We start from the raw sequence: 15,779 nt of genomic DNA, 5'->3' as shown, positions 1-15,779 counted from the left end.
ATTAAAATGGTTAACAAATGAGCTGAAGGATGGAGCGGGCCGGGAGGAGCAGGAACAATCGGCCAAACAATCTCTGTGGGTTCCTTTTAGTCACCGAGCTTTGTTTCCGCCTCTTCTCTAAGCGAGCTCCTTTAATCTGTCACTCGCTCCCTTGCGCTTTTGTTCTCCTCTTTATTTCGATGGCAGAGCTCATTTCAGCTGGATGATCTGATCAATAATTACTATCCAGGCCACACACGCCCAGCCACAGCCACACATGCGCCTTTAGTGATGAAGACACAGTTCCAAAAGAAACGCAGAATTATAGAACACAGGATACATATTGGTGTTCGTTCTATCATGACCCAACACATGGACATCCTCACTCTCACACACACACACACACACACACACACACACACACACACACACACACACACACACACACACACACACACACACACACACACACACATTTGTCATCGCTGTCATCCAGTTGGTAGCGGCTTTGTTTTTGAGAGGCAGTTTGGAAATGTCAAGCTTTTCGAGATTTATTTCGTTCCTGCTGCACGTCAGAGAAATTAATAATCAACCCATAAGTTTTGACCCACATCATCACTCACCTGTTTTACACACACACACACACACACACACACACACACACACACACACACACACACACACACACACACAGAGACTTCATTTCCACGTAATGCTTAGCACTTTTCAAATGTTTTTTGAGGAAAAATGCACTGAGACGCCCCTTCCAGCGTATTTTTGTGTAGCCGACCGTTGAACAGTTCTTTTTTTGTGTTATGAATATGTCACAGGGTCTGATTAAAGCGATGGTTCATAAAGTTTTTCGCTGCAGTGCTCACGCCACACACACATATACATGCCAAATAAACAAAGTAGTTGGCATTTCCTAATTTCGAGGGTGGTGTTAACTTCTCTGCAGAACCTTTGTTTAGTTGATTTGTGGTAATGCAAAAACCTTGGCGTGTGCGTGTACGCGCGCCCACTGCCTCTCAGGCTCCGTGTGAAATAATAGTGTTCTCAGATCTTTGGATGGAGTGAACAATACTTAATAGGGCCATGATAATAAGTATTAAAATCAGTGGACCTGAAAGAAAACGTGATGAGACTGTTAATCAGTGGAAAGAAAAAGAGATCGGACACTGGTACAAGTCGCAAATAAAATGAAGAGGACTGAGACAGAAATGCAAGAAAAACCTCTTGAATGGGTTTTAAAAACATCATGATGGAGGTGATGAGGGAGAGGAATAGATGGATTGGATGTGTGTGTGTGTGTGTGTGTGTGTGCGCACTGAGATACAAAGAGAGATTGAGACGGATCAGGAGAGAGAGAGAGAGAAATACTCTGCACTCTAATTCTCATCTCTCTAGCCGTGTTGTATTGGAAAGAGGTGGGGGGTAGGCCATAATCATGCACACCCTGCTGTGTTTTTTGTACTCTGATCTCTCTTTCTCCATGTCTGGTGCACTGTCTTCTATACACACACACACACACACACACACACACACACACACACACACACACACACACACACACACACACACACACACACACACACACACACACACACACACTCGCTATACTCCAGGATCTCATCATTAGGCACCCTGGCAGAGTAATCGCCACTTCCCCTTCAATCGGAGTCTTTTTCATTGGACATCTGCACGTTTTGCCCCCAGAACAAATGAGTTTGAAATCAGACACAGCCCTTTGGACCACTTGATTTTGAACCCCTGATATGAAAGTAATGAACTGATACAGTCTCCTTTGTGTCATATCAGTGTGTGGGAGGTTTTTAAGTGCAAGGTTGTGGTAGTTCTTTGGGTCTTCTTTTTTTTCTTTTAGCCGTTTCTTTGTTATTCTCTGTTCACAGGAAAATTGTGAAAATATCTCGAGTTGTTCGAGCTGCCAACATAATTGATGTATTCGATAATTTATGTTACTGTAGAATGTTTTGAACATAATAAACATACAGTATGTTAGAGTTGATTGGATAAAATATTAAGGGAAGGTCACAAATGACACAAGAACCAAGTGATTAGATTTTGGCAGTGATGCGGCTTATAGTCTGGATCCTCGAATTTGTCAAAGATTTCTGTATCATTGTGAGATAGTGGCACGGCGTCACTGTAACTATGACAAGTGAACACCACATCAGCTGTCTGCTGACGATCACATGATTGCGATCCTACTACAAATCCACCACTGTCAACTTATCAGGACTTATCTGTCCAAAATGAAACAAGGAACCCATCAAGTCTCATCAATTCTCGCCACCCTACATATTTAGGTCACGTGATTTGGTATCCATAACATACACATGCATAACACGTGCCTGTGTTCATTCTGGTACATTTATATTAAATGGCCTCGTTCTATGTTGCCCTGATTTCTGATCATCAATAACTAATTAAAAAAATGCTGCATTTCTACAAAAATATGCTACATTTCAGACAGTGCGATATGGGGGAATGAACAGCTTTGGTAGAGTGGTACGCTCTCTGAGTGCTTTTCTTCTTAACTTTGGGAAACACAAACTAGGTAGGCACTTATAATACACACACAACTTGAGTCTGCACCACTTTCTGCTCAGCTGCTATACGTACTCTGCTGCATGTGCTGCAAATAGAGTATTTATTACAATGGAGTCAGAGCAGTAACAATACCATTACTAACATAGACCAGTGTGTCAGTTGGTATTAGCAATACATTAGCTAAAGTGTTCTGGGATGAAGATGTCTTTGTAAAAAAATATATATATATATATATTTTTTTTTTTTGCAATTTAACAACTTTTATAAATGCACTTTTAGTGCAATTTAAACTGACAAAACTTGACAAAATGACAAAACTTAACTTCATGCCAAAAACGTACTTACAGTAAAACAGATTTGACAAAATCAGTCATACAAGCTGGGAGTAAAACATTTGCTGCTGCAGTTCACAGCTACAATGTTTCTTCTTGCATATCTGCTGACAGACTCAACTGTACAGTGTCTGTAATAGCCCAATATTGGTCGATAATACTGGCAGTGGGCTGTCATGGTTTATGTCATTTTATTTTGCAATATCGATATGTATATACATCATGATAGGACAGAGCACATAGAAAGTTCATTTTCTGGGTCATTAACTGGACAGGAATGTCTGTGGTGAATAATCAAGCAAATACAATATCTGAAAAATTCAGCTACTGCATTAAATCAATGCAAAACCATGTTAATATCCACTGTTGACTGAAAGCAGTACTACTTAGAGATCTGCATTATTCTCAATGATCGTGAAATGGATAGCTATAATCCTATAATAATGGTGTGGTAAAATCTGTGATGCCTTTACAATTCACTGAGTCTTGCAGATTTATCAGCTAACCCTACACCTGTTAATCTGTTGGTTTAACAGGTGTAGGTTATCATCAGTTTGTTTGGACGTCTTTGTTGCCTAGTTGGTTACACCATTTACTGTGCTATAATGTCACTACCTTTATCACGCCTTACTTTACATATCTTTTACCCTTCTTTTCATCATTGTCTCTAGTTTTGTTACCTCTAGAAGTTCCCAGACGTTTTTCAGTTCGGTTCAGTTCAATTCAATTATATTTGTATAGCGGCAATTACAGTCAAACTGTCTCAAGACACTTTAAAGAACCCATATGCCTGAACCCCAGATCAAGCCCCAAGGTGACAGTTTGTTTTAGTTCCACAAACTAATGACTCTGTGCTGTCTAAGGAATTAAATGTTCCGCTTTTTGTCTTTTTGTTCAGCTTTTTGTCTGTTTTGTTTCCCATCTATAGACCCACATAAAAGTCAACTTACTGAACAACAAATGACAACCATTTTACAGTGTCACTTAGCATACGACTTTTAACAAACTCTAAAAGCAGGCGTAATTATCAATGGATGTCTTCCTCTGCATAAATCCCTAAAAAGGTTTATACTTATGATATACATGAACTTGCAGATCATTTTAGGGCAGCTCAAACCTTTGCATGTGTTTCAACCACAAGAATCATCCATGTAGAAAGAAAAAAGTACTGCTCCAGTGTTGGTACTTCTGAGCGACCCTGAGAAGCTGCTGTGCACGTCTCCACACTGATTGGTTAAGCTCAGAACAAAGGAATGGTTTTACAGTTGCAGCTTTTAAAAATGACAGAAAAATCACGAGAATACTCAACTAATCTGCATATTCAGTGCTGCAAGCTCCACCGCAAGCCGGAAATTCATTTACACCCTCCTGTATAAACAGTTTTAACTGTGGAAACATGACCTCTCTGCTTTGTAACCTATTCAAGCATATGAACATGTTGCTGTTTCATTTTGGGAGTGCAATGTATGGTTGTTAAACTAATCCGTCCATTTTATTCTCCAAACCCATGCAGTGTCCTGCTTCAGAGGGATTACAGCTTCTTGAGAGACATCAACATCTGGAACCCCTTCGTCACCATCGGGGTTTATTCCTCAACGCTCTCCGCTGCCATGAGCAACCTCATTGGAGCTTCACGTATCCTCTATGCCTTGGCCAGGGATGACTTGTTTGGTAGGTGGCACTAGTGTTTTCTGCAGAGGAATAACCCCCCTTTGGAACTCCATTGAAACCAAAATGTGGCATTTATGAGGCTGCAGATTGCTACCCTTGGAAAACCCCTCCCCCACCCTTCTTTTTTCCAAGGTTAACAGATGTGAAAGTAGAAGCTGAAGTGTTTGATGATGTTTCTGACTTTCAAAACTCGTATTTTGACCAGCAGCAGGTTTCTAGTCATTAAGCACACGTGTGGTATATCTGAAGACGCAGTGTCATTTATTGCTTCTTGAGAGTTTTAGCACAAACACTCTCAGCTGAAGTCATTCCCATATCAAGCGAACGCAGCATTTGTGTGATTTCCATCGCTTCTCCGTGTGAATCCATGCTGCCTGCTGTTTTGTCATTATTAATGACTGTGAGCAACTTCCTTATCCCATCCTCTCCTCCTTTGTTAAGTCTATTGCAAATTGATTTGGCCCGTTTCTGTCTGTGTGTATCGCTGTGCTTGTGTGTGTGTCAGAAGAGATAAATGGCTGTATTAGTCCGAGTTCCTCTGTGGAGTGATCATACAGAGCAGAGGCAGATGACTCGAATGCAAGTTTGTGTTCTCACCGGCAGCCAGAGGGTTAACTTAAATTAGATTAATCTGTTTAATTAAGAGTCAGTGACTGTGGAAGCAGAAATGTGTAATGTTATTGTAGGAGAGGTGTGTGTACAGCGGTTAGCATGACCACACTGTATATGCAGAAGTGTGTGTTCTTGTTGTCATTCATGCATACTCCTCACTGCTTAACCTTGCCACTGTCCTATGCAAACTGAGTGATGGATGTGTCAGTTTCCCAACACACACACTCCAAAGGGTTTTTTTTTTCATCTCCATTTCTTTCTCCTCTATAACTGGCTAATCTCTAACTCCTTCACCTCTGTCCTGCCTTTCTCCATTCTCTCCATCACTCAGTCGACTCCTCTCAGCCGCATTGATTTAACTTTAAAGTCTCGCTGATTTAATTCCGATCCTTTATCAGCTGTGAAATTTACTCTTAAACTAAGAGTCCCTGCCACCACCCTTCGCCCGCCTCGTCGCCACCTGAGCTGCTTTATGTCTCCATGATGGGCTCTGTCTTTCAGTCTTGCAACCTCTGCTGTTCCCAGCCACCACAGGGTTCAGTACAAATGTCATCCTGATGAGATGAAAAGCCATATGAGAAGGTATGAGATGTATGTTAGTGCACTGACTTCCAATAGACCATGTAGACTGAAAGGCATTAAATATAGTGATGTGTCAGCTTAGTTTATCTCCCCCGCTGTTTCACCCTCCCACTCGCTTTCTCTCTCTCTCTGGCTGCTTTTTAAACATGACACGTAGTTAATTACTAAATTTTTGTTTAAATGTCACTGAAATTATGAATTGTCATCCCTAGCCCAACTCTGGTCTAAACTGTACCATTATATCCTAATATTCATATCTGCTGCCACTGAAAACAACTTGAAATCTAAGACAAACGGGAACGTAATCCATAAAGTTGTCAAGTGCGACTGGCCTCTTCTAGGAAGTAGTTCTTCTGTTTTTATTTCCCCATTTACTTTTATACAAAAGAGCAACAAACTAGTGCACAAAAAGATGACAGATTAGACAGACAGAGGTACCACAAAATACACAGACTAACACAAATCAGTAAGATGCTATGATTATTTTAAAAGTTCTTTTTTTCCCCCAATTTATTTTGAAGCAGGTACCTTTTTGTTATTTTAGCCAGCTGGTGGGACCAGCTACAGTGCTCCATCGTACTGGATAAACAACAAAAACCCAGTCAGTGTTCAGTAGAATTTAGTTTATCTGTCAGCAGCTGCAATAACACAGCAAGCAGCACACCTCAAATACAATCAACCAGCCAAAGAAGTGGCGTTATCAGCCACTGTCCTGCCCCCAAAATGTCAACAGTCAAGTGAGCACTCATTAGCCTAATGCTCGCAGGACAACAGAGCAGAAACATTCCCTCCAAAGATAGTTTTCCACTTACATTTGCTGTTCCTGTGCTCATGTCATATGGATGCACAGGTATTGAAGTTACTTATATATTACTAACTTGGATCAAAAATAGGGCTGCACAGTGGGGTAGTGGTTAGCACTTTCGCCTTGCACCAAGAAGATCCCTGGTTTGCGTTCCGGCTTTCCCGGGATCTTTCTGCATGGAGTTTGCATGTTCTCCCTGTGCATGCGTGGGTTTTCTCCGGGCACTCCGGCTTCCTCCCACAGTCCAAAAATACGCTGAGGTTAATTGATAACTCTAAATTGCCCGTAGGTGTGAATGCGAGAGTGATTGTGTGTCTGTATATGTAGCCCTGCGACAGACTGGTGACCTGTCCAGGGTGTCCCCTGCCTTCACCCTAAGTCAGCTGGGATAGGCTCCAGCCCCCCTCCAGTGACCCTAATGAGGATAAAGCGGTGTATAGAGAATGGATGGATGGATCCAAAATGAAACAAGCTCTCGTAAACCACCTGTAAAAGTTCAACTTCTTAGCCAAATTCTTTAGCCAGTTGAACATTTTGAATACATCTAAGAATCAGTAAAGGAACGCTTATGTATTTCAACATATGCAACAGTGAAAAGCATATTAGAAAGGAGAGAAAAAAGTTGGTGTTCTTTGCATTTATTTTTCTATGAATCCAAATACGAGCTTAAATTGATTAGGAGCTACAATTGAGCTCACCAAGGGTTTTTAGAGCAGTGCGCAGTCCCTACATTACAATAAAAATATGGATTAAAGGCTTTGAAGTAGATGTGAAATACTGTAGCAAATGTCATTATGTTAAAAAAAATGCCTTTGTCTCACTTGGAGACAGAATGTTTCTTTCAGTTTAACGAAGAAATTCATTTTTCTCAGCGTGTGAGCTCTGACACTACAGACCAGCATGAGATCACTTGGTTTATGTCCACTGGCAGCAAACTTTGCATGCTGAGATCTCCTTTTCATTTGATAAGTGAATACATTAATACTTTATAAAGGCTGGTAGGAAGTAGAGTATTGGGAATCACCAGGGATAGCAGTGAGGGGAAGGTGTCAATAGAGGAGCTCAAGTTAAACTCTAAGTATGAACTATTGATAATAGTTTCTCTCTGAGCCACACAGTATTGACATTGCCATTTAATTTACTCTGTAACTATACTGTCTAGTTCTGAGAGCATTTTTATTTGAGAATGTTCTCTGTTAAAACAAGTATTTAACCATTCATTGCATTTTTTCTTTGATTAATGTGTTTTATCCTAACATGTTTCTCTGCAGTGGCTTTCCAAGCTTGTTTTTATGTTGGAGCTACTGTTGGAGGAGGTTGTTTTCCTGGAAAAAATTCCCTCAAATTTGAAAAATCTGTTGTTTTCACCACCGTCTCTTTTCATCCCTGCAGGTAAGGTGCTGTCTCCGGCTAAGAAGACGTCTCACAGCGGTAACCCCTGGGTCTCAGTGCTCATCTCCTGGTTCCTTGTGCAGGTTAGTGGAAATAAACAAAAGCAGAGTTGGACTTTTAATGTCTGATAACAATACCGGCAGTAATCAGTGAATTACAACAGTATAAATAGGTGCCAGTACTATACTTTTTTAACTTCAAGTGTGATCTGTTGAAAAAAAAGGACCGCAACGATTATAATTCTTCGGAGATTTTCTCTTCAAATCTCAACAATTTGTCCAAATTTCAAGCCTTTTTGTCTGATTCAGGACAGCATGTATGAGTTGACGCTTTTAATGTAAAAAAATAGTTTTTGTGCAAACGATGAATCTAAAATACAGAGCTTCAGTGATCACATACACACACAACAATGTTAGTCTTGGGCTCTGTTTTAAATATTTCATTGTAATCAATAAATCAGGGATAAATTCCCGCTGAGCTCCAGAGAAATACAACTCGGTACGAAAAGAAAGTAGACAAGCTTCAAACAAGCTACTATTATTTGTGGATAATAAAATGCAAGGTTGGTACGGTACTGGGACAAAATCAGCCCAAACTCCTGTTGTTTGGATTGTGAAGTGTTATCAAAGAAACTTTCCTCAGGCAAGAACATCACAGTGTCCTTTGTTCCTTGAAACCAAGCTTGCTCATTCAGAGAAGACTCTACTTCAACCTGCCCAATTTGATGTTTGTCTCCTGTGACTTCTTAATCTGCATCTGTGCACACCTATCATACCGCTCCTTTTCCTGCATTTGTGTTTAACAAGCATCGCTTGAAGTCGGTCATTTTTCAGTTATATGTTCCAACACTGGATCACCACGGTCTCTTGGGTTTAATAACATTACATGAGTTTTACAGAAATGTATGAATCGTTTAATGTAACAATTACAGCTTCAGTGTATGCAAACATATGGTGCTTTTTTCTTTTACTACATCTTAAAAGTTATCCTTTGTACTCAATGTGTGACTTTTTTCAGCAGTGATATTCTTTAAAGTCAAACTTGAGTAGGGCTGAAACGATCCCTCAAGTTATCCAAGTAAACCAATTACAAAAATTCCGTGAGGTAAAATTCTCAGAATCGAGGCTTCGTTTAATCCACTACATACTAGACCCCAGCTCACCAACTGGCAGACCGGGTCCAAATCCAGACCCAGACTTCATCCTATATGGACTCAAACCTATAATCAATAATTGATGAGGGGATTTTACATTTGATGAGACACTTCTGTTGTAACTGGTGCAGCTTTTCTAGTGTTTACAGCATTTAGCAGATCAGAGGCTGAACTACAAAGACAGTTTGACATAGTCAGGCTTTCTTTGTGTAAGTCAGCTTGACAAAAGCTAAAACCTCAGTCAGAGTTAACGGGTATGAAGGTGGTTTTCAACTTTTCACACAAACAGGAGCGTTTAACGCGTCATTTGACTCATTTTCCGCACAAAATGAACCGATCATGAACAGGTTGTTTTAATGAAGAGCAATGAGGAGCATAAAAATTTGTGATGGTTAAAAGCTGCGACTGGAAGTGATGCAAGACAGGAATGCTGGTAGAAAACTGTTAAACGTGCATTAATGTATTTATTTTACTGATCATCTATGGAGCTGATTATGTCTAACAGACAGCTGCACAATAAAACTTTCAAACTTCATATATTCAGACATGATATTGTATTGAAGTGCTTGTAGGTCTGACACTGACTCATAATGAAGGAAATCACTTTCATTTGTGGCCAAATCAAAGCGAAACTAAAGTTACTGATTGAATATTCTCTGTAATAAATACTAATAAACTGATCAGTTTTCTTATTTGTGTTCTGTCAGCTGCAGTAGCAGCAGTTTAAACGACCGAACATAAAAACATATTTATGGGATTTTGTATGATCAGCTAAATACATGTGGGGTTCCCATGGCTTTAGTTTTAGTTAAATACCCCTGTACCATACTATATATGTAAATACCCCATACTATACTATATATGTAAATACCCCTGTACTATACTATATATATGTAAATACCCCATACTATACTATATATGTAATACCCCATACTATACTATATATGTAAATACCCCTGTACCATACTATATATGTAAATACCCCATACTATACTATATATGTAAATACCCCTGTACTATACTATATATATGTAAATACCCCTGTACTATACTATATATGTAAATACCCCATACTATACTATATATGTAAATACCCCATACTATACTATATATGTAAATACATCACCAGTGTCAGCCCGTGTTTTGCCAGGACAGTTATATCTGTTGCACGGTGCGTTCACTTCCACTTTCGATGCTGTAACGAGCACGCCAAGCGCAGAATCCGATTATTCGATTAATCGGCAGAATATTGGGTAGAATACTCGATTACTAAAATAATCGATAGCTGCAATCCTGAACAGCAGAGTTAAAGTATGTGATAGAGCATTACACATAAGATACCATCAGTAGTCTGACTGTCACACAAGAACAATGGCATGGATGTGTACAACCACTGTCATGACAGTTAAAACTCTGTCAAATGTGCTGCATAGTATATATCCTAATTGCAGCATTAATTTGTTCAGTCGCAGTTTTCATAGCTCTGAGTATAATGTAGTGTAGGGCTAGACCAAATTATGATCGTTTTTCCTTTTGAGATTCATGTAAACATTGTTTATATGACAAAAACTTCTCATTATTATTGCAGCAACCATGGAATCATCTTCATCCAGTGTTTACATTACTGCTGTGTTACCATATTAATACTACTAATAGGCCTTATTTAACTGATACTCCTGACAAAAATTCTGAACTTGGAATTCTAAAGGCCCCATAGATAAATGTAATCGGTGTATATCATAGTAGGTATTTCCCTGAATAGTCAGTATTTGAAGTTCTTGACTTTGAAACTCAAAATGGTCGTGACATGGATTCACTGCAGTAGTATGTAGTGAAGGTAATCACTGGCAAATCTATTCTGGCATCTCTGTGGGGAATAACTGCAACAATTTTCAGGCTGTAACAAAGGTCTGTAATGTTAGTTAAAGCAATTTTCTCACTCATGCATGGTTGTTAAAATAAACGGAAAATATAAAATAGCTGAATAACAGTGTCATGGTGTAACTTTATGGAACTTTATGGTGTAACTTTATGCATGGTGTAACTTTATGGCACCAAAACAGCAGCAGTGTAGAAAACACTTTGTATTAGCAAGTGATATATGAACATAACACGTTTCATTTTTTGATAATCCTAACAGCCTGTATAATGTTTGTTAGGGACATAAAGTCAACAGGTTTCTCTTCAAGTACTTGTGCAGTATCTGTACTGGCATGATCGGCCGCTTTAAGTTTGTATTGCTGACAGAGCTCCATGCCATTGGTCTCTGTCTGAAATACTGTCACATTTAAAATGATCAAGAGTGAGGTTTTTTAGCTGCAGCTTGTTCTCTGGGGGGATCGTACGCTTTGATTGAACACAAGCATTTTTGAGACACACTGTTGTTGTTGTTGATAACGTTACATCGCTAAATCGCCTCAGATCTATGTAGACACAGACTGCTGTTTAATCTTTATGTTTCTATGATTCTCAATAACTGCTTATCCAAACGATTTCCTCTGGGCCCCAGCGATACACCTGCCCAGCTTGACGACAATTGGCTATGGCTGTCGAGATACGGGAAAATCATACACAGAAAGATCTTCCTTCAGAGATTCACAAGCCTTTAGCATAGTGACAGGAGTGTTTGCCAGGCAAAATTAAGCCTAAAAGGACGCATTGTGACCTAATATGTGCTATATTTAACTAAAAAAACAATCTACAACTTATCTGTGATTGATCCATCTGGACCAATCATTAGGTAAAGTGATTATAAATTAAAAAATGCAGTACAGACTGAGGCCAGAAATGGTGTTGGAGCAGCAAAATGGAACAAACTGTTCCCTTCTGTTTTTTTACTGTGACTAAAGACAGCAAAAAAAATGTACCCGTGGTGTTTTTTTCTCCTCTATTGTGTCTCCTAAGTGGGGGGAAAGAAGTCAATTTAGACTGAGGAGAAAATATTGGCAGAAGAGAGGAGAGTAAGGATAGAGAGACAAAGAGGAGGTGGAGGATCTTAGGAGCAAATAGGCCTGACTAAACCATCATTATCAGAGGTGAGTGTTAAAGGCTGAATGGCTTGTCATTATTTGCGTCCTTTCTTTCTCTCACTCTCTGTCCTTTTCCCATGCTCCTTTCTTCATCTGACGCCACTCTGCAGGAGTGGAGGAGGAGCAATTAGATGGAAATCATTAACTGCGTCTCCGCCGCCATCAGAGATCATTGACTCTCATCCTCTTTCTCTCTGCTTCTTCCTTCACCATTTGAATGATTCACTGATGACAAAAGTCTGATTGTAATCTTGCCTTGAACACTCGCGCACTGTGGGATTGAAAAGGAAGAAGCGAGGGGGAGGAGAAGGAGGGGGAGGCCCAAGTCGGGTCGGCTGTCTTTTATTGGATTTCATAGTAGAGGAAAAATATCCGGAGAACGTGGGGAAGGGAAGAGCAGGAACAGTTAAAAGACTGAAGAGGATGGGTGTGGATAGATGAAGTGAAAGTTAGTTGCCCAGATGAATGCGATTGACGGTGAAATTTTACATATATTTCACAAATTACAGTGTCCCACATGAAGTACCAAAATATTGCACCAGTGTCAAATTAAAGTTAAAACTCCTTGTAAGGTTGAAGACTGTGGGCACTGCATGATTTGCTTGGTACTACTGATTTGCTGTGCAACAAAGCAGAATAACCTCTCAAATAGTGACTTTAATGCAGTAAACATCAGGAAACCTAAAGGAAAAATACAAAATTGCAAAACGTGGAACTGGAAAAATGGAAAATGTCTTTTTTGTTCTTGATTGAAAAATATTTTTTTAAGGTGTCATTGCAAATATACAAGGCAGATGAGGATGTGAAAAGAAGCCATAAAATAACAGTTGTGAAATACTGTACCACAATAAATCGTTGCGATCAGTGCAGCGGTACTGTAGTGGACATTTCCATCACCCAAGTTTACTCTTGTACATAATTCAGTTGATCATTTGTAAATGCTGTTGTTGATGTGCATGTTTGTTCACACCTGACTTGGCAGCTTGTGAGTGATTAAATTTTGACAATGCAATCGCTGAAATTGCATGTAGAGCTGTTGTCGACATTGATAAGTTCATTAAAAAGATAGAGCCAAGTTAAACCATTATATTTTGTCAAACTCCAAAGTAGGGATCGACTGATTGGCCATTGAGGCAGATTTTGTCCTTAATTTTATTGGCTGATCATCGCTAACAAATTAAATGCATTACTTTAGCTCTGATGCGACCTCCTCTCTCTGCAGTCACTCTGTGGTCTCCAGCAATGTCCCCTCCACAGTGTTACCTGATTGGCTGTTACATGTCACAAGTAACAGCCAATCAAACTACTGTTTACACACAGAGAGACACAAATTGCATAGGAGTGCATTTGCAGAGCATGAAAGTGAACAGCATCCATGGCACTATTAACACAGCATAAATCCACTTGTTGATCACATGTTCCATCTTAACTTCACTCCTGAACAGCACCTTTAGATGCTGAAACTCCTTAAATAGTGGCAGCGACTCACAGTCAACCAGAATGGAGCCATTTTCTTGCAGAGCACCATGACCTTTGATTATGAGGTACTGACTTTCATCCCCACTGCTCCACATTCCACTAAAAACCATCTGTGCTCTTAAGATCATAGTGTGCAGAATTCAGCAGAACCCTGTGTAGCAATTTGCTAAGTTTAGCCTTTAAGTGTCACAGTGAAGAAGGTTATTACAGTAAATTTTTGGATTCCTCTTTTGTATTTCCCGTACCCTAAAGGTTATAAAAAAGTTTGTCTTTCCAAAAAATCACAAAAAATTATTTACAGAAAGTATCAGGTCGTGTATTGCATTCAAGCAAGCTACTTGTGAGTATTGGCCATGACAATAGTGACAAGTGGTGGAATATCACTGCTGTGTGTTTCACAAACTTACCAGATGTTGCCATTTTCCCAATCTATATACACCTCAGCGGCTTTACAGTGCTTCATAGCATGCTGGGAATAAGCAATGTTACATTACCGGATCAGTTCAGGGAAAAAAAAATGTTTCTGAAGGATGTACAGCTTACAGCAGCGGTCTCCAACATTTTTTGCATAACGGACTGGATTCAAGCAAGACACTCAGAAACACCCCCACAATTTAATCAATTGTTCCTTATATCATTTCCGACAAATAATAATTACTAGCAGGCAGCTGATGTAGTGTTCACTTGTTGTCATGGTTACAGTGATGCTGTGCTGCTATCTCGCCGTGATAAAGAAATCTTAAACAAATCCGTGGATCCAGACTAGAAGCCGCAACACTGCAGACAGACAAAAATCCAATCAAACGTATGCCAATTGTCACAGACCTCCGCCGTGTTCTTTGGCGTGAGTGATAATGATCTTTTTGTGGGGAGTAATAGAGGACTATCTTAAATTTTTTTTAAAGAGTCCTAAAGACAGGAAATTACTTGTTATTGCTAAATATTCACTTACTTTTTCTTCTGTGTCAGCATCAAATCTCTCCTTTTTAAAGAAGCTCCAGACACGTTTGTTTTTAATCAATTTTGGCAGATTGACGGCTTCATTTAACCTCAAGTGCTCTAAAGAAGCAAAGATGGAAGCAACGGGACGGCGGTCTAGTCAGTTTTCAAAATAAAACACCCTGCAGACTTCACCAAGAAATAAAAATGTACAATATATCAAAATAAATTTTGATGTCAAGATTTAAATTTTTATTGCAAAAGGATTCCATGGTAATATAGAAGTTTGAGAAGACTTATGTAGTCAGCCCAATTAATCTTTACTATTGTGTGTTTTCTCTTTTTTGGAAAATGAAGTACACTCAACATGTGAATGTATCAGCCACATCTTTACCGGCACTTATCAGTTGTTAGTGTTATTAGTATTATCAACATATCAGTTTTTATTTTTTTAAAATATCATTTTTATGGTTCATACTGGTAGACTGCAACAGCTCTAATTCAGAGCATTCCTGAGGTTAAATATTTCCTGTACTAGGGTTTATTACACATCTTGATTGACAGAAGGTTCTTTAACTAGTCACAATGTTTACAGATGACTTTTTGTTTTTCATTTCTGTTGCTGTGTATCCCAAAATAACTAATTAAAGAAAAGTAACTCTCACATGAATGTTGCCACAAAATACGTCAGTCTGGCATCCTGGTGTCGAAATTTTGATGAAAACTTCTTAACAATACTCTTTTAGAAAACTTGTATTTACTTTGTCTTATCACATCATTAGCCATGTTGGGCCTGAACCTAAACACACCCTTCTGCCCTTACGGCCCGATTGTTAGCTGGAGACATTTCTGGGAAAGCACAGCCTCAGTGGTCCCAAGCGTGACTGAGCTGCTTCCTCTCAATTCTCCTTATTTAATAAAAGCGTCGCTGTGTGCTCAGTTTTCACAGAAAAATGTATGGCAATTTATGCACACCAGTCTCCATTAAAAACAGTCTTTTAGATCAGCTCACAAAAACGTACCCAGCAGAGATTTAGTGTGCCTGCATTCACCCGGTTGGTGCACCATCACAGCAGTTGTCCATGCAGGCTTGTGTCTGAGTTAATGGCTAATTAATGCTGTGGTTGAGCCGGCTCCCAGGGGAGCGCTGGAGAGAGACACCCACTGCCTTTGACTGCTGGAGGTCAGAGATGCTCTCCTGCTCACTTTCTCTTTTCCATTCGTCTTTCTCTCTC

The 15,779-nt window shown here is 39.5% G+C and overlaps 1 protein-coding gene across 1 annotated transcript in view; it reads left to right on the top strand.

Moving 5' to 3' along the window:
- Nucleotides 1-15,779, top strand: part of zgc:153039 (uncharacterized protein LOC767698 homolog) — an 86,746-nt gene that overhangs the window by 34,839 nt on the left and 36,128 nt on the right. The window contains exons 7-8 of the mRNA XM_022205745.2: nt 4,396-4,553; nt 7,945-8,027. Of these exons, the coding sequence (XP_022061437.2) occupies nt 4,396-4,553; nt 7,945-8,027 (241 nt within the window). The remainder of the gene's footprint in view (nt 1-4,395; nt 4,554-7,944; nt 8,028-15,779) is intronic.

This window comes from Acanthochromis polyacanthus, chromosome 13 (assembly GCF_021347895.1).
Source record: "Acanthochromis polyacanthus isolate Apoly-LR-REF ecotype Palm Island chromosome 13, KAUST_Apoly_ChrSc, whole genome shotgun sequence".
NCBI classification, from domain to species: Eukaryota; Metazoa; Chordata; class Actinopteri; family Pomacentridae; genus Acanthochromis; species Acanthochromis polyacanthus.
This window is presented reverse-complemented; position numbering and strand designations above follow the sequence as displayed.